Here is a 23,432-nt window from a genome sequence, read left to right on the forward strand (position 1 = left end):
AGCCTAAGGTTATGGTTTTGAATGGAGATGAGGAAAAAAAATGAAGGAAGGAAATAATGCCAGAGGTATCACAACTGCTCATGTGGTTGCAAGGAGGTTTTGATGGTAGGACATTAAATGGTGGAGAGGAGGGAGAGGTGGGTGGTACGTAGTGCAGCAAAGAATATTGAACCCAGAGATTTCCCTCACTCGATTTTGACCAGTTAAACAGTTGTTTTAAAGGCCACTTGTACATATGCTCTTCCTTCCCCCTTTGAAGCATCTCCTTTTCTCTGAAAAAACTGCCTGGGCTTTTTAAATATCAGCTCTGTATGGATCGTGCATCTGTGGGTGAGCCACAGATTTACACTATACAGGAAAACTTGGTCTTCAGTGTATCTGGTTAAAGGTGATGCCATCAGGTAGAGCTATTTCAGTCATTGAGAATTCAACATTTTCACTTCTTTCATTTGTTTTCTTTTCCTTGCATTTAGAAGAAGGCTGTGCTGTCATTCCATACCTCTACACCAGCAGCCTGCAAGCATCTTTGGAAGTGTGGGGTGGAGAACCAGGCTTTTTACAAGTATGTACCCCTGAAGTAATTATCTGTAGTGAAAGTAAAAAAAAAAGTGTGTGAGTAGAGGTTTGTTCATTGTGAAATGTTCCATTTAGCTAACAGAAGGCAAAATGTAAACAGAAAATATGCAAGTTAATGGGGAATATTATTTCACTTCAAGCCAGTATTAGAAATTGTTTAAAATATAAATGAGACAGGAAGATATTGGCTCCAGCACAATGCTTTTGCTGCTCTGTAGTGAGATATTGGATGGACAGAGTACTGTACTTGTGTCTGGGAGCATAGCTGTTAATCTTAGCCCAGCTGTAGAATATCTTGAGAATAAAGGGATAAAATCTGTCATGCTTGATTCTTTGGGCTCTTCTGCCAAGAGGTAATTGTTCTTCCACTTGAAATCCAAGGCTTAGTAAGAGTTGATTGAAAAATAAACAGTTCTCTTTAATGATTTAAGGAAGAAAAGAAAATGTTCTTAGACACATTTTGAAAGATACCTGTGATCTTGTTATACATAAAAAGCCTGTAAAGTGACAAAAAATAAAAGTAGTATCTACCTCCTTATTCCCTGAAAAAGACCCTATTAATAATTCCTCATTAAAAACTCCTCTGCATTCTTTCTGCCCTCCACTGACTTTGTTAGGTCTGTTTATTGATGCTTCCCTCTAGGCATGTAGCTTTTATTCTTGCTACTTAGTGTTTCCTTACAGGCTCTCACATATTTAAGAAATATTACTGTTTCTGTGTTGGCACACAGCCACACCAGGGAGCTGCTGTAAGGGTAAATAAAAAAGAAGTAGGAAAAAATGTATCTTCTAACCTGAATGTTAATGACCTGCTTTAATTTGGAGAAGAGACTCCCTTTCGTTTCAACAGTGATACAATAATTTATAATCTATCCAACTGATATATTCAATTGGATAGAAAAAAAGAAACAGGAAATAGGAACTGGCAAAATGCATTTGTTAATTCTCTATGTCAACATTTACTGTGCTTGAGACTATATCAAGCCTAAATATAGTCTATAAATAAAGGCTAATTTGAAATTTATCCGGAAGCATTTTCTGTTGTAAGTAGATTTAAGTAGGAAAATACTGCATGGAGTTTGAATAGTTTTATTTCATGTTACAAGAAATAAATTTGGAATAGGAGATGATATCCCCCTAATGAAGACAAATTACTTAGAGTAGAAATTAGCTCAGTGTAAAAATGTGTCGGGGAGGCTCACAGGAATATCACCTCTCTGCTCTTGTTGTGAAATGGCAGTAATATTAACTATTTGGGTTTTGGTCACAAATACATCATTTAGGTGTTTGATCTTGGCTAAATGCCAGATGCCTACACAGTTGCTCTTTCACTCCCTCTACTCAGCAAGAGGAAAAGGTAGGATAAAATAGCCTATAGCTTAGGATAAAGATAGAAAGATTGCTTACCAATTACTGTCACATCAAAACAAGCCTGAATTGGAGAAGTTTAATTTAATTTCCTTTTAACCTTTTCACTCTATTTCAATTTGTCAACAGAGACAGAACTAAAATCACCCTTCCCCTGTTTCATTCCAGGATCACCTTTACTCCTTCATTTCTGACTCCTTTATGTCCTCCTTGTTCTGAGCAACTCAGGGAGATGGGGAATGGAGATTGTAGTTCCTCTCTGCTGCTCCTTCCTTCTTACACTCTTCCTGTACTCCAATCTCCTTCATGAACTCCTCAAGCATGGGCCCTTTCCATGGGCTTGCAGTCCTTCTGGGTATACCTGCTGTACCTTGTGTTCCTCCCCATGGGCCACAATGCCTACCTGGAGCCAGCTCATGTGTGAGCTCTCCATTCCTTCAGAGCATGCTGGCCTGCTGCAGGGTCTTCCATGGGCTGCAGGGAGGATATCTGCTCTGTGTTTGGCTGCAGCGGGACAGACTCCTTCCCCACAGTTTTTTCCATTGGTGCAATCTGCTCCAATACCTGGAGCACCTCCTCCCCCTCATTATTCTCTGACCTTGGTGTGCTCAATGCTGTTTCTCTCATCTATTTTTCTACTTTCCAAATCATTTTATGGAATGGAATTATTCCTTAACAATGATTGCTTAAAGTTACACCCACCTGTTTCAATTTTGGTGGGTCTTTCAAGAGGACTTCTTTAATAAAATGAAGATTGGAAATGTTATTCAACAGATAGGGATGTGAACAATAGATTGGAAAATTGTAATGTTTAATATGCAGAGTGCAGAAAAATAACAATAATGCTTCAAATATGAAACTGAAGCCAAAACTATCTATAAGTAAAGCCTTAAAATAGTAGTTTTGAAAGAGGAAATATTTTCACACGTTTCAGAGAAATAGAGTTGTGCAGTGGGAGCTGTTATTTAGCAACATTTGATAATTCTCTTTTTTTTTAAGTTCTATATAATACCAACAAGATATTCAAATAAGATTGAAACAGACATAATCAGTGTAAATAATTCATATCATTGACAGTTTGCCTTAATTAAATTTGGTCCTCTCCTCTTCCTAGAAGAGTTTGAGACTTGGAATTTAAGGGAAGGTCATGTTTCCAAAACATGACATGTTTTGAAAAACAGAGCTTTAGTCCTGTCTTGATCCAGATTCAGGGGTCACTGTTGCAATTATTCAAGTAGATACTAATAATGGACTGTTGTTTACTAGAGTCTGGGAATTAGAGACTGTACAAAATCGATTTGCCATTTTTCAAGAGAACATCAAGGAAATGGCACGTGAGGTGCTCTTCCATGATTTGTAATAAAGATAAAAGGTTGCCGTGTACTTGTTGAATACAGAGAAGCAGTAGGGTATGATGTAGGCTACTAAGAATAGAGAAATAAAAATTGACTGAATAGAGATATTGGAGAGGCACCTACTTCAGGAGACAAGTTGTTGGCTTTATTATTTCTTTGTTTTCCTAGTGGAAAAGCAGAAATAGCCATATTTTCCCAAAACATGCTGGTGTTAAAACACACGTCTCAGAGTCTTTGGTATACCATGGTCTTTCCTTCATCCTGGGAATGAAAATTCATAGAGATGCAGCAAGTGTCTGCATTTAATTTTCTTGTTCTTATGACAATCACTTGTTCCATGTTCAGTCATTCTGTGCTGTCTGAATGATTTTATGTGTGCTTCACTTTTTGTATAAAGGCCTTAAAAAATTGAAAAGCTCATTTTTTGAATATTACTTTATGGTATAAAAATTACAAAGCTTGTAGTTTGCCTTATTCGTTTTTGCTTATCATGTCCTCAAAAAGGTGACAGCCTCTCTTATTTTTTTTCCAAGGTATGCAAAGTCCAGTCAGATCAAGACAATGTCCAGCAGCAAGATATTTTTTAAAGGCAGTAGATTTCGATATAGGTGGGTGTTTGCTGTTTCTTATTCATAGTAAATCATTTCAGGATGTAAGAAAATGTAAGTAATTAGTCATGGCAAATTCAGGGTTGTTACTGCTGGAGGGTCTGTTCATGCCTAGCTGATGTCAAGATTTGAAAATCTTCCTGTTGCCTTTTCTAGTGTCACTCAAAAATTAAGCAGGAGTTTTCACACAGACACTTCTGTCAAGAGTAGTTCCACCAGCAGATAGCTCCACTTTTGGTGCAGTTTCTGTAAAAATTAGAATGTGTGGACAGTGCAGAGATTTTATGCCCCCTGCAGCTGGGCAGCTCTGAACCAGGTGTGAGATAGATCAGTTCAACTCATGGTGTTCTACTACAAAAAGTTGCTTTTTTTGTGGTGGCTTTGTGGGCAAGTAGTCAGCACAGTTTTATTCTAGAACATTATTTATGCACTTTATTGCAATTTTTTCCCCCTTTATTTTAAATTTTTTTAAAATGTAACTTAATTTTCTACATTTATGTAGTTCTTGGCATGTATCTTAGTATTTACTTGAATATTAATTTCATCTTTTAATGTAGTGGAAAAGTAGCCAAAGAAGTTGTGGAGGCAAGCTCTAAAATCCAGAGGGAACCTCCTGAAGTTCACAGGTATGTCTTGATGTTCAGTATTAAAGTTTAGGACTAGGGAGGATTATTGCTTTCTAGTGAAATATTTCCCCTCATTTTCTATCAGTTGCAATTGCTGTCATTCTGAGCTTCCACAATTACACATGCAAGCCTTAGGAAATATGTGTCTGACAATGTCTCAAAATTCAGAAAAATGTCTCCTATAAAGGAGAACCTAATCTGTGCTGCTTTGAAGCTGAGTTTAAATAATCAGTCAGATTGATAACTTATATTATTTTTTGTGTTCCAGCATCAGCTATTATTACATAATCCTGACAGAAAAGTACACTCTAATTTCATTCCTAGATTTTGTTTGATTTTGGAAGTTCTTGGTTTCTGTATGTTTATAGATATGTTTCAAAGTATACTTCTACCTTTTCCATAATGCAGTCAGATTGAAAAGCATGAAGTTCATTCAGTAAAGAGGAAAAAATATTCAAGAATCTTTTGTTCAGAGGAAAATTTGGCTTGTGAGAAATAAGCTGCTAAACCTTGCAAGCAAACTAATGCTTTTGGGTCCTTATCACTCATTGTAGTGACAGTAAAAACTCCTAAGAACCTGGAGAAAGCTTTTCAGAAAAGAAGGAGGCCATCAGGGAAAACTCTTTGCAACCATTTTTAAAAACAGGTTACTTAACAGTCTCAATATTCTATTGCCATATTCCCTTTTTTGCTGAGATTTCATGTTTGGGGAGAATAGACATTCTTTACTTTTAATTGAATCTTGCTATTCTGTCTATATTTTGAATAAAAGTAGATTGTCCTTACTAAAAGATGGGAATATATTTGCAGTAAATATTTATAATATGCTGTCCAGTCACACTATGTAATTAATAGTTAGGCCATGCAGGCATGCTTTCAGACATGTTTTTCCAGATTATGTTTTAAAATTAGGTAATTGAAGGTCTAGAATGTGTTAAATGATAACACAGAAGGTAGAATATAGATGCATCACTGAGGCGGTATAAAGTACTTGGGCACACAAATGCATATTAAATGAGAATAGTTGCTCATTGTAGGAAATAGCTTATTGCCTACAATCCAAGAGATTTCTTTGTTCCAGGATAAGAAAGTATTTTCATACATTTATTTTTTATCTTGTATTTTTCTTTTCTTTGATTTCTATATTTAGAAGTATTTTAAACACATAATTTAAAACTTAGTGTCCATAAAGATCAAAGAACAATTAAGTTTATAAAGCAACATTATATGGATTTAACATCCATAAATAGCAATGTATCTCTTTTATCATTAACCTTCTGACAAAGCTTGCAATTATAATATTATGGAAGCTCCAAGTTCAGTTTCTTAGAAAGACTAAGGAATATAATGATTTCAGGTGCTTTTATAGCTCAGGTTGTGAAATGGGAGACAGAGGTAGCTGATCCTTCTAAAAGCAAAAGCAGGCAAAAAATATAGAAATTTTTCAGCTCAAAAAAAGAGGCATGTTTTAAAAAAAGTTTCTTTGCGAAAGGGGATTTGGGAAGAAGAAATGATGGCTTTTCATCATTTATCAGAAGCAAAACATTCGGAAAAAATATTTGAACATAAACATATATCTATATATCAATGTATCTATATATCTATATATCTGTATATCTGTGTATCTCTATATCTATATAAAGTTTTTCCTCCCTGTGCTCTCACCCTCGAAGTCAATTCAGTTGTACCATGGTTGCATTAAGAAAGAAACATGCAGTTGAGAGGAGGGTATTGCTCAGAATCTCTGTGTTTGGATATTACACTTAAAGCTCTGTGTACTGAAAATCTGTGTCATCATGCAGGATTAATGCAGTGGCAAGCTCTTCTGCCAAGCACAAAATGAATGATTTCACTTTTTTGTTCCAGGGCATGCCTGAAGGAGGGATCTTTGTAAATAAATATGGATCAGAAGCCTATGGGTGCTCCCAGGCACAACTTGTATTTTGGGAGTTGTTTGAGAGCTTTTTACAACAAGAACAAAGATTCAGGGACTGCATAAAAAGCCTATGGATTTATCATTGGGTTGGAGTTACTATAATTATAATATCCTGAGGGAAAACCCTCTGCAGATAGTGAAAATTTAAACTAAATAGTTATCAGAGAATACAAATAAGGATATAAATATCTTTGGGCATGTGTTATGGCACATGAAATCATGTCAATTGAGCAAGAAATCTTGTTTATTCCCACAGAATATTTACTGACAGGTAGTGTGGCTTAAGAGTTGTACACCTGTGTCCCAAGTTTACCTAAACCTTCAGCAACACACAATTCCATCTTCTGACTTGCAATAGGTTCTTTGTTCAGTTTGTTTATGTGGAATTTTAAGTTGAGCCTTTTGTGCAGACTTGAAATGCATTTTGTGAAACTTCAGCACTGTATCAACATACCACGTGAAGTTAAGTAGGATACTCTTCCATTTCATCTTTGTTTTTGTCAAAGTAAATATTTTACAATATAATGGTTAAGATTTACTGCAGGACTCTTGCTTCAGGCCTGTATCATGTAAATTCTAGATAACATATTCAAAAGAGCCATTTTATATTCTCAGTAATATATTTTTAGGCTAATAAGCATAATGACTGAAGAAAATCAGCAGCATTCCTAAAACTTTCCAAAGCATATTTAACACCTGCTACCAGGAAAGCCTCTTAGAGTGAAGTAAGACAAGAAAGAAAACCATTGTGAGTGCTGGGAGTCATGGTGTAGAGGAAGCATCTGGGGTGCGTGGGCATGAGTGAGAGCACTCTGTATCTGTAAACCACAGGGATACAGTTGTTCCTGCTTTAGTCTTTGATCCTCAGTGCTCAAACTGTAACAAATCCTTTCTCCAGTTCTGGAGGCAATGGAACAACTTTTCCCTTCCTTGAATCCAAATATTAGTGGTTGCTGTGAGCTGTGGAGAGGAGCAGCACACTGAAATCCTGCCTGAGACGAAAGGAAGTCAGGCAGTGTAAAGGAGCTAGATCTGCACAAAACCTCTCTCACACTTCAGATGTTGAAATGTTTACATCTGTGGAGGGTGCAACACAACACAGCTGAAAGCAGCATTCAATGTGTAGAGCTTTATACAACAGCTCAAGGCCTATTAATTTATGCAAAGTGATTCTGAGATGAGACCTACTGGACTGCAGCTGTTTCTAGTAAGCAAACTGACCCTGTTTTCCCCATTCTTTTAGAACGAGCATCACCCAGAGTCGCAGCTCTCCGTCCTTGAACAAGCAACTCATAATCAACATGGAACCTCTGCAGCCTCTTCTTCCTTCTCCCTGTGAGGAGGAAGAGGTTCCTTCAGATGAAGGTGAGTCACCCAATTCCCACTGATATTTACTACAAAGCATATGGGAAAAGATGTGATACTGACTCAGGGATATGGAAAAAATATAATCATTTTCATTAGGTATTCCTGATCATTAAACCTCTGTATGTCATACCCAGTAATGATCACTATCCCAAGAAGCAGTGCATTAGCCTTATGAGAGATATATGGTGAGGAAAGTTACTGCAATTCGGTTTCTGTTTCAAAAAATCTTTTAAACTGTCAGGTAAAAGGATCTTAGAAAATAAATAGTTAAGATGGCACCTTTTTCTGAATAGTGTCAGCAGTCATTCAGGAGTGAAAGCTGGCTGTTTACTGCTGGATATTTTGTTTTTCTTGATTCTCTTTACTTTCATATTTCCTTCTTTCTGCTTTAGTCTGCCAATTTAATTTCCTTGACAAAAAAAAAGACATTATTTGCAGATCAGCTGGGAAAGATCTTTAATTTATCTTCTTTGACAAAATGGGACATGATTGGAAGATAAGTCTGGATTTATTCTGTATACCAATGTTTTGCATGTATTTCTTTATTTCTTGATATTTTTAATATCATATTGAACACCTTTATTTTTGAGATACAGTCACTACAAACAATGACATGAACACCATTGCCAGCTTAAATAGGGATAATTGCCTTTGTACTAATAAAAATAAAGCCAACCAAACAAAATCTGACACTAGTTCTTGCTTGAGATGTAGTGAGGTAATTGTTTCAGAGGTTGGGAAATACAATATTTGCTGTTGCTTTGTTCTAATCAATGAAAACCAGAAAAAAGCTGAGTGAGTATCTTCCTTTTCATGGGAGTATGTCCTAATTTTATTTTATAGGAGTTGTATGAACATGTTTTGTTCATTCTTCAGAGTTTGGACACTGAATGTAGCAAGTACAGGGTGAATTACATTGTCTGTGTTAGTACTTTATTACTATTAGTAGTAGCAGCTGTTAGTTTTAACTGAGAATTTGCCTTCTAGCAGCCAAGTATCACCACTGTGCTTCCTCTGGGCAGTTGTCACCGCTGCAGAGCAACAACAGCTTGCTCTGTATCCTGTAACCACACTTAAAACTCCTGGCGATGAAATCCATTTTTGGAAACCGGTGACTTGCTGCTATATGCTCACCCGACAGTGCTTGTTTTAAATGTTTGTGTTATGAAATTTGAAAATTACATTTCCTTTCAGTCAGACAGATTGTTGTTGCTATGATGAGCTAATAGACATATTTGCTGGTGGTATTTAACTGCATACTTTATATGTTGTTAAATATCACCAGATGCTAAGTTAACAGTATTTAGACTTTTACAGTCTTTTCCTGCAGAAAACTTGGCTATATTATTGCAGCTTGAACTGATCTCACAGCTCTTCGACAGTGATGCTGGCTCTCTTCCCAACATCCACTTCTGTGGATTCCCACCTTCTCCCTTGCATCAGCATTAATCACAACAGTGTGAACTAAGAGAAGGAGTTAAAAAATAAACCAACAACCAAAAAAAAAACCCCAAAAAAACAAAAAAAAAAGAAAACAAAAAACCCCATAAAAGAATCCCAAAAACAAACAAACAAACAAACAAACAAAAAAAAACCAAACCAAAAAACCCAAAAACCCAACCAAATAAAAAGTAAATAAAATAAATTCAAAACAACAAAACCAAACCAACCCCAGTAACAACAGCAAACCAAATTAAAACAAAAAAACCCAAAAACCAAACAAAAACCCCTTAACTGTGCAGTCTTCGATTATTGCTTAACTCAACTATTGACTGGATCATCAAGAGAGTCAACCAAGGTCCTGTGCTGGGGTAAGGGCATGAGCAGGAGGTGGGGAGAGGGGAGGCATCCAGCCCTGAGACAGACACCACTACCTTGGAAGACTGCTTTTAGTGTGCTACAGACATGAAATAGCCTTGGTATCTCTGTATATGTCTCAGCCCAGTGAAGCATACTTTCATTTTGTTGTTCAAAAGGCAAAAGTCAGTGTTATCAGATCAATAATTCATGTATGAAATCTCAGCACAGAAGTATCAGGTCACCAAAAAGAAGCTTTCATCATTTTGTCAAAACTACATTAATATCCTGTGACTGGAGAGGTATAGTATTGCCTTTTTAAAAAAAATAGTCTACTCAAAAAGGTGAAGCTGTGATAGCATCTGGTGCTAGAAAATCTGGAGACAATGGACTTGCATCTGCAAAGGCAGTAGTCTGTCTCACCAAAAGCATACAGTAAAAAGAAGGCAGCCACAGAATCTGTATAGCAGGACTGCAAGAAACATAATGTGTTCAACTACACATGGAGCAAGAACTGAGCTATGCTCAGTGCTGGTGAGGCTGCATCTCAAATCCTGTGTTCAGTTCTGGGTCTGTCATTGCAAGAATGTCATTGAGAGGCTGGAGAATGTCCAGAGAAGGGCACTGGTGTGAGTGAAGGATCTGGAGCACAAGTCCTATGAGGAGCACTTGGGGGACCTGGGGTTGTTTAGTCTTGAGGCAGGTTGGGGTGACCTTACCACTCTCTACAACTCCCTGAAAGGAGTGTGCAGCCAGGTGGGGATTAGTCTTGTCTCCCAGGTAATAAATAACAGACAAGAGAAAGTGGCCTCACATTATGCCTGAGAAGGTTTAGTTTGGATGTAAGAAAAATATCCTTACCAAAAGGATGGTCAGACATTGGAACAGGCTGTCCAGGGACATGGTTGAACCAACAACCTCTGTGGAAGCGTTCAAAAGGTGTGTGGGTGTGGTGCCTGGGGACATGGCTTGGTGGTGAGCGCAGCAGTGCTGGTTAACAGATGATCTTGATGAATTTTCCAACCTAAATGATTCTATGAGCAGGATTGAGCACACATCTGCTACCATCAGTCTAATTGTCTGTCTTTGTGTGGGTGCTTGGCTGTGTAAAATTTGGTTGTACAGGAGAGTCATGTGGAGCTTTTGTAGGTACAACTTTTAATTTTTTTTTTAGATAGTCTCTTGTTGACAGTTAATATAGAGAGTTAATATAGACTCAGAGTTTCTGAGTCAGTTGTAAGATTTTAAGATTTCTCCCTTATTTATGGGTAGATAAAACTATGGGAAGCAATTTGAAATTAACACAGTCATTTCTCTTTTGCATAAGCATGGTCACATGAAACTTAAACTATAGATTTTACTTCTCAACATCAGTATGTAGGAATACACTGGCCTTTTTTCCCCCTGCACTAAGATTTGACGCCTTGGATATTTTTATAATTCTGTGTGGTTCAGCTGTTATGCTAGCAACTGCTAGCTGAGATGGATGTTGTGGAAGTTTGCAATGTTATGAGGCATTTAGAAATGTTTTAAATGTTGGAAATCTTTCACAACCTTGTCTGGCTGACACTTGAGTCCTTGTATAGGCCTTCCTTTGTGTATTGAAGATATTGGTGGTTAGATTTTTGTAAAAATTCATGTTTTCCAGTTTTTGTAGCCGTGTACACAATGAAGAGTCAATCCCTTTTAGTTAGGATTTAATGATCCTGTTTTGGCTCTTCTGACAGTTATGAGAATAAAAATGAGAAAAGAGGACAGAATCTTATTTTTGAAGCGGTGAAAAAATGGAGATAGGAAGCAAAGGGGTACTTGACCTTTCCTCACACCCACAAAAAAGTGTTTGCAGAGAAGGAAAGGAAGAGAGAAATCTTTGCTCTGGCAGAGGAAGAAAACAGGACCTCTGCTGGATATTTGTACTATACAGGCTGTGTAAGAAGAGGAGCCATCATAAAAATGCTTTCCAAAAAGCTTCATTGAAGCAGATGTCTTTTATGAGAGAAACATCTGGGTGTAAAATAGACATTTGCAGGACTCCTTCCCCTGCTGCTCTCTTTCCCACATATTTGCACACACATCACTGATTTTTTGGTACAAAGAGAACAAGGACGTCAGATGATAAGGATTCAGGTAGTACAATGTCATAAACATTACAGATGAGTTCTCTGGGAAGTGAGAGACTACATCCCCACCAGTACACTCCTTCCAGTTTGTCTCTTCTCTGTGGCTTTGGTGTACCAGGAAAGAGTTTCCTTCCCACTAGGATAATGTGATGTTGTGTGTATGGTTGCCTTCCAGCTCCTAGCTGGAGCAAGTTATCAGCAGCCAGCATAGGTGCATCATACATTTTTGGGAACCTGTATATCTCTGCTGGGCAGCAACAGGGAAGTGACCAGCCTTCTGAAACAACAATTCTTTCTGTCCAAGGAGAATCTGTCCAACAAGTGTCCTCAAGCAGGAACTGGAGCTCATATGTAAAGAGAGAATTTTTTTTTCCAGTCTTAGAAATTTTCTGTTCTTCTTTTACATGGGCAGGTCAGGCTTTTATTCTAGACTAGAAATTAATGTATTTTGGTCTCACCGGTTTGCTTTGTGGGTAAGATTTGTAAGCACAGCATGGGATTTTTCCATTGTATTTACATGTTTCACAAATAATTTCCAGGCAGTGATGGGGAACTGACATATTAAAGCATTTTAGAAAAATAATGGCATATTAAAGCATTTTAGAAAAATAATGGGATTATGGATGCTGCCCTCTTTTTTAACTGCACTATGTTTTGGTGCCTTAGATATTTTTATGCCTCTGTGTGTGGTTCAGCTGTTATGCTAGCAACTGCTAACTGAGATGGGTGCTGTGAAAGTTTGTATTGTACATCATGAGGCATTTGGAAATGTTTAAAAATAACCTCTGGTTCTGTTCCCTGCTGGGATATTTTTGTTAGCGAGGTTAGAAGCTTGTCATTTGATTCATTGAGAGCAACCTGTGTGTTAGTCTCTCAAAACTCAGTGGGAACTTAATAAAAGGTCAAAGCTGGTATGGCTAGAGCTTTTACAAGACTTTGAGAAGAGGAATTAGTAGTCAACATGGTGAAATGTCTTGTAAAAATCCAAACCAAGAGAAGCATTCATTTGCGGATGGTTAACCACTGCAACAAGGAAGTGTGCATTCGTTTACTGCGGCATGGCTCCAAGATCACAGCCAGAAGGGCTGGTAAATTTACATTTATTTTACTCAAACCTCTTTTTTAAACCCTCTTACCCCAGTTTAAGTTAATAGTTGTTTCTTGGAAAGGAACTGTACTGTAAATGACATGTACAGCAGAGAATAAGACCAAATTACTGACAAGAATGAAGTGGCAAATGGAAATGAATGAGACAAAACATAAATTTATTGTGTTAACTTACAGAAAATTGTAGATTCATTTGTTAATTGGTAACAAATGAGGGACTGGAATTTTGCCTTTGTATTTTTCTGTGACTGAGGTGGGGGGAAACACTTTGAACTATAGTAATTTATGACAAAATGAAATAGTTGTTAAACTAGAACATAGTAGATTTTGAATATAAGCTGAATGCAGTAGTTGAGTTTTCCAGTTGTAACTTTATCTGGTTTATTTTTCTAGATACGGAATAATTTCATTGACTGAATAATAGTTCTAAGGCTGGTGGAGGAAGGTAAAACTTAGGCAGTCTGATTTATCTCCCTTTTTCACTACACACAGGAGGAGTGCAACCCAAGGAACAAAAAACATTCAGTATTGCTATGAACAGCAAAGGGGTGTTTTTTTTACGAAATGCCTTTGCTAAAGATCCCCTTCACTAAATATGTCCATTTCCTTAATGTTATAAGACATCTTTAAATTTGTTTTTCCATGCCTTCTGTAGTACTGTTGATGTATGGGTGCCTATAGGTTGAATTGTTTCAATTTTTACTAACCTGTATTAAATCTTTGCATTGAATCTTCATTTCAGCAGATTAGTTTTTAATCAAAGAATTAACTGAAAGTGTTCTGGCAAAGATTAGAATATCGTTACTCTATTGATATCTGAAATTTAGAAAGCAGCGAGTGCAGTAGATACATGAGAAACTGCTTCTTGCATGATTTGTCTTTGAGTAGCAGCAGCGACTGGTTGTCTTTGTTTCCTGAGTTCACCACTTAGTGAGGACAGTAGAATCTCTGAGAATAGACCTAACTCCCTTGATTGAAACATAGTAGCAAAATTGAAAAAGCATTATTTTGACATGTGTTTTGTACTTTTACATCTCAGTTAAATACTGATTTCAAATAGATGCAAGACATCTTGTTGGTTTAATATAATGACAGCAATCATAAGAGGTTTGTATGTTGGGACTACACTAGTTCTTAAACATCTTGAATTTGGAGTACTGTTCATTTTGAACAGTATTGCTATTCCTTTTGAAGTGATCATGCAAAAAAGTGTACACAGACATATATATATATAGAGAGAGATATGTACCAGCATATAACACATGTATACCAGCACCAAAGAATGGGAGGTAGCTTGTGCAAGACTCCTAAAATGGCACATAACTCCTTGGGAGAGCCCGACTGCAACACTTTCAGAACAAATGTTGTTCAGAACAATGCTGACTTGTGCTGGGAGGGGTCACCCAAAGCTGAGTGGGAATGCTGAAATATCCCACTTGCCCATTTGCTTGGGTGCTAAACTTTCACATCAGTACCTGGCACTTTTCAGCTTCACTGCCCTTGGTGTGGGGCTGGACACTGAGTCACTGCAGTCGCATCACCAGGTCCTTCTGTCTCCGAGCTGCTGACAGATGTACCTTGCCTTCTCATTCCTGCTCCCACGATACACACTTATCTCCCTGATGCTTCCTTCAGTCCCATTGCTGCTTAATCCTCTTTCTGGCAGGGGATCAACAACTCTGAATTTAACTCCTTCCAGGCCAAGGGGAGATGGAAAACAGGCATCCCAGAATGCCCACCATGCAGTAAGCTCTGCTCTGCTTCTGCCTCTGTGCTTTGTGTGCCCTTTGTGTGGAAACCAGAGCAGTGGCCTCCAGTGTCTGTCCTAGCTGTGACATTGGGCACTATGACACAACACAGCTGGGAGGCGAGCTGTAATGCCACAAAACATCCAACTGATATGAACTGGCAGCTGGGACAGGGCTTTGCTCCCTTCTGGAAGTTCCCATTAGGCTAAAGCAAGCAGTAATGGCCAGCAAGAAAGTCAGGTCACTGCCTAAAAAGGAGTTACTATAAACTGTCATTGATTAACTCTCCTTGAAAAGCTATAGCAGGTGTCTTTTATCGGCACGGGATGTGGGTATGGTACAAATCTGTGACCTTCTGTCTCTGAGGGCAGGAGGTCTGGCTATGATGCAAATCCTGCTTGATATAGGTCCTGTGTAGGGAAATATTTAAATTCAATGCCATTTTAAAGTCTGTCTCATTTTTCTACATTTTCTTTGTGACATTCATGCACTTTGCTCACAGGACAAAATCACCTTCTCTTTCCCTCTGAAAGGTCATTCTATTCATAGCACAGATGAATTTTGTCTACATGGAAAATAAGCAAAGGATACATGTTTCTAGAGGAAGAAGTAAAAAGGACAGGAAGGATTTCTCCTAATCGCAGCCTGGCTGGCCTTTTTTGTTTGCATGTGTGTATGAAGAGTTCCTAGCACTGTACTCTCTGAACCATAGCTAATTTTCCATTTGTCTCTTTAAAGTGAGTGTATGGTCACACTCGTTTCTTTCTCCAATATTAAAGGCTGTTACAGGTGTGTAATTGTGTTTCTGGTAAGAAAAGCCCTGTGCAGGATATCCAGCCAACAGACACTGTGTGAATTGAATTTTTTAATAAGCAGAGGATGCATTCTTCTGAGGTGCTGTACTTCCAGCAACTGCAGCTTCTTAAGAATGGTGGAACTAGAGCTGCCCTCCATTTTGTTAATCCTCAGCTGCTTTTTTTGGCCCCTGTAGAAGTACTAGCAGCTGACAACTTTTATGTCAGACTTCTTGCACGTTCATGTTCACAGCAGATGACCAAAATAATGTCATGTCTTATTCAGCTGTTCATGCTCCTGGCTTGGAGCAATCGCAGTATTTGGTGGAAGAGGAATACTGAGATTCACCTAGGATAATGAGATCTCTGGCTTTGTAAAATTTGCCAGAAAAGTGTAGCAAACTTTTGCTGTGGAAATATAAGAAATAAACCCAAGTTTATTTACCTGATATTTCAGTAATCTGTATTAGAAGTTTCTGATTTATGCAAAAAACAACTTTATATCTTTATTTTTTAAAAATATCAAATAAGCTTGCAGCAGCATCATTTAATGCCCATTCTAAATTTTCAAATATTGATTTACATTAGTATTTGACTGATATAAAATGCAATTACATTGATTTAATGAGTTAAAATAAAAATAAAAGTGTGGAAAATTCTTCCTAGCAGCTCAAATTAAATAGTGGAATGTAAATTTGATGTGTGCTGCAGAGATGCAACACATTACCATTTTAATACAAACCCTTCAGGAAACAAAAACACTGACATGAAAAGGTTTCTCTGTTGCCTTCTATCAACAGGTAAACCCCACAGTCAGAAGTTTGCCAGTTATTTATTGCCAGAAAAAAATACAGTTGTAATGAAAGTTAATATATGTTGTTTATGTTCACTGTGCATTTTATGCAAGTTGGAATTTACTCTGGGGAGGAAGAGGAGGCTCAAGAATCATAAATTTGGTGTGACCTCTCTTTGTGGTAGCTGCACCTGTCTTCTATGATGAGAAACATGATGAAGATATATTACTGACCTTGCACATAAGCTGGTATAGAGAGACCTATGGCCAGAATTCTTGAATTTGGGAGAGTAAAATTGTGTGCTTTCAACTATTTTGAAATGTCTAAGTGGCTCAACTTAAATTCTAGTAATATTTAGAATATTTGAAAAGCATATTGGAGAATCAAATGGTAGTACTTGTGTATCTAAAGATATGTCTAGATTCTTAATGCTGGGTTCCAGAGTTAAATAGTTTTGGCTCTTGTAATTTAATGTATTGTGTGTGTACTCTCAAGTAACTTGAATATGGTTTGATGATCCAGCATTACCTTCTCTTACTTAGGAGAAAGATGCTTAGAAGAAACATCCTCCGAATCTGTTCTCACTTCTTGGTGTTTATACTCTTGTTTTGTCTCATTTCAGTTAGTTTGTATCCTCCTCTTGATGACTGTGGCAAGTGTATTTCTTAATGTAAAGACTGGTGTAGACAATTACATTCCAGCACAAAACAAGTTTCATGCTGAAATATGATGAATTTCTAAATTGGCTGTGATAAGAGAGGACAGAGTAGTTGCTGCAAGGAATTATTTGGTAGGAAGTCAAATTAAACTTATGAAAATTAAACTAATTGAATTATTGAACTAATAATTAATGAGGACAAGGTTTCATTTCAGCTATGCACTTTTGCTGCTGAAAGGAACTCTCCTGCTCTCTTTCTCTGTCCCCGGTCATGTGCTCTTTCCACAAGAATGCATGACTAGCCAGCTCAGGAAAAAAACCCCATCAGATGCTAAGCCAAGCTGCTTTGCTCAGTGATGAAATGAAAGGAAGCAGAAATTGTGATTTTGGTCATTTGGCCAAAATGAGAAACCTCACCTGGTGGCATGGCCAGTGATGTCTAGAGAAGAGGGAAAAGATAACAAATTACGGGAGAAGAGATCTGTCTGGGCCATTTTGAATACTTAGAAAGGGAAATTTCCCTGAGGAGGTGTCTTAACATTGCTTTGCAAGGCAGGTCTGTGCCCAACTGTCCTCTCCACTCCTACGACTGACAACTAACAGCCATCACTGAAGTATTGATGGAGCTGTAAGCAGCCAGACTTCTTTGCAGACTTCTTGCTGTTAGAGATAGACTGGAAAAAGGAGAGTAAGTTTTGAGAGAGCAGAGAATAGTGTCATAAGAAAGTATGCTCTGTAAAGGGGAGAGAGAAATTTAGAGGAGAGAAAAAAGAACTAAAGAACTAAATGAGCAAAAAATAAAAAAGCGACATGAGAAGGAGTTATTTTAACAGGTGAGGCTGTTACAATGCTGTTCCATTGACATCTAATTCTTATATCATGTTTTAACCTTCCTCTCCTTTTGCCCTTTTTACTGTTAACATGAATTTATCATGATAATCTGTTGTCTCTTTTTAATGTCATGCTCTATACTCAACCTTAGCTCCTATGTTACCACAATCATTCATCTCAAAGCAATGAGAGTTGGTATTTTTTGTTGTTCTTCTTGTTGTTATTATTATACACCAAAGAGCACCAATCCACACATGTAGTAGGTATTAATTTATACCAGGAATCAGATTGCCAGTAGAAAATAAGGTGCTCTCTTTTCTGCTTTGCACTACACTATTATCATCGGTAGCTACATCAGACCCTCTTAAGCAGATCTGATGTACTGCAGCATTGTAAAGACACTGCCCTCTTCAAAAAGCTTTTCCAGTTTTTGATAATTGTGTACAGTCTAGTTTTAATATGCAAAATTATTGCAGAATATTCTTTCCATACATCTATTATATACTCTTGGAAGGCTGACTTTTGCCCCCAGGCTGTGAGAAATTTAGTATCATTGTTTTAATCTCATTTCTTCAGGTATCCAGCTGCCAAAGGAAGAGGAGATTTCAGTACCTGTGACTTCAAGCTCTCCAGTAAAGGATACTGGGAAGGATGTTGATCTTGCCATTGAACAGGAAGAGAAGATGAAAGAGGAACCCTTAACCATCTCGGAGCTGGTATACAATCCAAGTGCCAGCTTGCTGCCCACACCAGTTGATGATGAGATTGACATGCTCTTTGATACCTGCCCAAGAGCAGAGAATGAGAAAGATGATACCGATTCATTTGAGGAACTTGAAGCAGATGAAAATGCATTTTTAATTGCAGAGGAGGAAGAACTGAAAGAAGCTCGGAGAGCCCTGAGGTGGAGCTATGACTTTCTGATGGGCAACATAGAGGTGAATGCTTTTGTGAAGAGTTTCTCCAGACTTTTTCTTGTAGGCCTTGGACTATTGTTGTTTGTGTTCCCCCTTTTCCTTGTTCTGTTGGAGTCGGACCTTCAAATCTCTTTCCTTCACGAAATCCGCCAGACGCCGGAGTTTCAGCAGTTTCATATTGAATATTACTGCCCCCTTAGGCAGTGGATGGCTTGCAAAATAAACTTCATTCGTGACATTCTGGGCAGCTTTTAAATTTTACATTAATATAATACAGCTAAGGGCTATATTCAAAATTTCAGTTAGTGACAGCTTTCCATAATGCCCCTGGGCCCATCTGTTGGCAGCTGCCTTCATATCCTCATTTAGCGTTTTCATTACAGACTTGTCAGGTTCTTAAGTTCCCTTTACATACTTAAATTGCCATTTTAGTTGCCAGCTTATACAGTCACCTCTCAATAACCAAAAAGAAGCTTTATTTTAATTACATTGACTTCTATCTCATTTATTACATTTTATAAGACAGGGTCACATTAAGTTTCATTGTCCTTAACCTTTCAATCATGACACTAAAACTGATGATATTGAAAGAAAACCTTTTTGAATATACTCCTTAGTGAATCAATCTCTTCTAACCAATGCCTATACAAGCAATGTTTATGCTGGGGTTTCAGTTTTTGTTTGTTTTTCTGTTTGTTTGTTTTTTATATTTTTATGTGTTTAAGATATTTTGGTAAGTTTTTAGTAAAAGACAACTTATGATGTTATTTAAATGTACACATTGGTAAGAATAATGCAGAGGGGCATGCAGGGTGTTTTTAATGTTTTACCAATTATTTGTTTTTAAACTGTGGCTGGAGAATGAATTTAATGTAGCTCTATACAAAGGAATTGTGTTTGGGAAACAGACAGAAAGTTCACTCAAGTTCTGTAGAGGCTGCCTGGGCGAGGTGAAATGACAGCAAGTATGCAAAAGAATTTCTGAAAGGCACAGTTCTATAGCTTGGGGAAGTGGGCAGAACTGAAATAATCCTTCCTCTTATCTATCAGGTTGTCTTCCACTTTATCAGTTCTGTAGAAAGTCTTTACAAGATAGTCCAAGTACGTTTAGAGAAAGATTGAGTCTTCAGTCTAAATGTAGATTATTGTACATAACGGAAGACAATAATAGTAAGTAGCAAAAAAAAAAAAAAAAAAAAGCAAAAAGAAAAAAAAAAAAGCAAAAAAAGGACCCAAAAATAAATCAGTAGGTGAGTGAGCTACTTTTTAAAATCATAAAGAAGATAAAAAGGTGAAAAAGGAATAAATTTTTCATACTTCTTTTAAAAAGCAAAGCATTAGGCTGTACAGTTGATGTCAAAGTAATCTACTGGCTCACACTTAAAGGCTTAAACACTTTAAGAGATGAATCTTCATGCTTGATGCCTTTTATGACTAATCTCTAAGACAACATATTTTCTGTGCATAGTAATATACTTCCTTTCACATATAGCACCATACTCACCCTCATTCCTTGTTATTATGAGCCCAGTTACAAGATCTAATGCTGTTTTGTGTAACATGGATTTGTATATCTAAAAGTATTCCAATATAGCTTAGAGAACATATTTACGTAAAATCTTGTCAATGCTGAGAGCATTTGAAGGCCCTCAAATATACTACAGAGGTTGTATCTAAGACAAGAAAGTTTTTATCCCTTCTCTCCCACAATCTTAGTGCAGCCTTGTTTCATATTTAAATTAAGGAGCTTGAATTCTGGCTTCAGACTCTTTCTCCTGCTTAGACATTAATGAATTGGAAACATATTTGAGGCTATTTTATTAGATGTGCATTCTACACATTGTAACCACATGTCTAATTCCTACTAAATAAATTCCATTAGTTTCAGTATCAGGGAATCTCTTTTGCTTGGTTTTCTCTTGTAAGCCTTTGCAAGTGTCTAGTTTTAAAATGGCAATTTTCATAGAGGATTTTTCCTTCCCTTCTAATCTTCTCCAGTTTTTAATAGACAGAACAGTTACAGGGCTTAGGAGTTCCTTTCCTCAGCTGAAAACTTTTGGATTACTCTTCATCTCCCCTCCAACAAAGGCTAAATTAAACAACAGTGTTTTTTATTGTCTTTGTTTGTCCTTTATAATCTGTTTCCCAGAAGAATCATTAATGATTAGTTATTTAATGCCTATTTCTTCCTGTGCTACTTGCAGCTAAATGATCCTTTCCCACAAGGTAATAATCATTCAGCCTAATAGAAATGGAGAGTGAACAAATGCAGACATTCAGTCTTAACTGGAAATTATTCATTTGCATTGTTGCTGAATATAGGGGTCAGAAAAGGTGTTTTCAGTGGTGAAGGCTGTGACAGCAGACATCCTGATGGACTGTGAAGACATGGTTCCATACAACCTCCTAGAAAGTCTGAGAGTCACTTAAAAAAAAAAGTTGGTTACAATAGATTTGTCCCTGTGCACCCCAGAAGGAGGAGTATTGTAATGCTTGATGTAACTCTTGTCAGAAAATAGCTCAGTTGCATCAGAACATAATCTCAAAAATTGTGCCAGTGCAGTGAGGTTTTATGCAGGGTTAGATGCAAGTGTGTGTGCACATGTGCTTGCATTTACTAACCACATGTAGACATTCACACCTGGCTTTTTAATATTCTCACCTTTCCTTCCTGATATTCCCTGGTCTATCAAAGTAATTTAACTAAGTCATGAAAGTGTTATAACTTAAAGGTCAGGACCATGTCATACACAGAAGGATGTGGTTGGACACATTAAGAGAGTGTAGCAGCTTTTTACTGGTAAAGATGACAGACTTGGACTATGGAGCATCTATAGGTGAAGTATTGTGTATTTCTGTCTGTGCTTGGATTATATTGTAAAATGTTATGTACTTGAAATCTATTTTGTGGTTTGTCCAACATTTATAAACACAACTCTGGGAAGTATTAAAAATGGTTTTATTTCATGGAGTGTAAGGGGAAAATATACCTGTAACTTGAGCCTTATCTTTGTACAGTGAATTTCACATTTCTATATGTCAACATCCTGATTGTTTTGTATGTTGATATGATGGCAGGAATCCCTAATAAAATTACACTGGAGAAAAGCTTTCTGTAGTTATGACAGTTTTTATGGGGAAAGATTTTCTATAAATAATACTTTTTGTCACGAAGTACTTGGAATATAATATAGTAGAGATTTCTTATGACTTTTACGATGTTTTCAATATGATTTTCTTTATTCATCAGCTGGTGAGACACTAAAAAGTACTTTAAAATAGGATGTTTTTAACATAGTTTCAGGCTCATTTACCAAGACACTGTTGGTTTGCCTGTTTGCTACATAAGAGTAAGTCAGATTCCTGAGATACAATTTTTGCCCACAGAGTGAAAACTGAGAGGCTGGTTTTACAGTCAGGCCATGGTAGTGGACACATGGCTATGAATTGTAGAGGCAGGTCTGGCTAGATTGTTATGTAGAAAAAGCTGTGTTTTCTTACATTTAGTTGGTTTGGAGCTCTGACAGAGCAAAAATATTTGGTAAGAAATATACAGTCTGCAATGAAGCGATTTATTATAATTCTGGGGAGCTAAGAGAAACAAAAGCTACTTCCTAAGCACATAAAACACTTAGATGAAGATATTACTGTACTGTATAGAAAGTGCCAAAATCTAAATAAATTCTGGCAATTTGAAATGTAAAAACCCAGTACTATATAGTATAGGTAGACCTATTAATTCAGTTAAAAGGATGTAGGTTGTAATACAGCCGTCAAAAGAGGTTTCCGTCCTGCTTTAACATAAGAATAAAATATATCCTCCTCAACATTGTTTGTATTCTGAAGTCCCACTATAATTTATGGAACTAGCATTTATAAAACAAAGTATTTTTACTTTGAGTAGAAACTCAGCACTTACCATAACTTCTTTCTGAATAATCACACACATTTCTCTAAAGCTACATTTCACTGAAATGTCATGCCAGAGGTGCATTTGAAGAAATCATGCTGCATTTTTGGTGCTAATAGTCACTGTAGGTCCTTGACAACAGATGTTATTGACCAAACTGGAGATCACAAGAACTGGAAGGCAAGAAACTTCACCTGGAAGTCAAGGTACATTTCTTAACATTTTGTTTGGTTGTGTAGGCTTTAGTTGTGTTTAAATCCCAAAGGAAGTAATTCTCTCTTCTGTTTGCATGGATTTGCTGTGCATTTCCTTAAAGCTGTCATTTTATATGGAAAAAGACATATGTTTGGGACACTCTGTGAGGATTTCAGCTATCACAGCTGTTAAACACCATACTAAAAACTGATGCCAAAGTGTTATGTCTTTCATTCTGCCCCTTTACAAAGGTGGTTCCCTCATCAGCTTTATCCTCAGAAATCTGAGGGAGATGCTGTGACATTTAGAAGCTGTCTTGCTTGGAGTTTCTTTCTCTTAGGGCAGGTGATTGATCTCAGCCAGATGAACTCCCTGCAGAGATCCTATTTTACAAAGGTTCACAGCTTGCCCACAGATCTCATAGCTCACTCCTAAAAACATGGGCATTATTCGTCCCTGTAATGCTTAAGGGCAGTATGAATTTGTAGCTGTGGCACAGCTCATCACACACATCAGCTGCTATAACCAGCCACAGCTCGGTGCTTGTGTGTTACATTGAAGAACAATAAGGCAGTAATTTCTACTTCAGCATCGTATAGTGATGGAGTACTAAAACATAATTATAAAAATAAAAATTCAACAAGTGCTTGAAAAATTACTTTTTCTATTTATTTCATTCTGACCTTTCCCATATTAGCTTACTTTTATTTTCTCTGAAGAAATA

General features: G+C 37.2%; 1 protein-coding gene across 1 annotated transcript in view; it reads left to right on the forward strand.

Annotated features, from left to right (window-relative positions):
- FRMD3 (FERM domain containing 3) overlaps window positions 1-21,711 on the forward strand; it is a 131,901-nt gene extending 110,190 nt beyond the window's left edge. The window contains exons 10-14 of the mRNA XM_071424864.1: window positions 474-562; window positions 3,833-3,907; window positions 4,465-4,533; window positions 7,713-7,834; window positions 18,263-21,711. Of these exons, the coding sequence (XP_071280965.1) occupies window positions 474-562; window positions 3,833-3,907; window positions 4,465-4,533; window positions 7,713-7,834; window positions 18,263-18,858 (951 nt within the window). The 3' untranslated portion in view covers window positions 18,859-21,711. The remainder of the gene's footprint in view (window positions 1-473; window positions 563-3,832; window positions 3,908-4,464; window positions 4,534-7,712; window positions 7,835-18,262) is intronic.
- The last annotated feature ends 1,721 nt before the right edge of the window (window positions 21,712-23,432 follow it).

This window comes from Agelaius tricolor, unplaced genomic scaffold (assembly GCF_023055355.1).
Source record: "Agelaius tricolor isolate 1412-34295 unplaced genomic scaffold, bAgeTri1.0.p SCAF_4, whole genome shotgun sequence".
In the NCBI taxonomy this organism is placed as follows: domain Eukaryota; kingdom Metazoa; phylum Chordata; class Aves; order Passeriformes; family Icteridae; genus Agelaius; species Agelaius tricolor.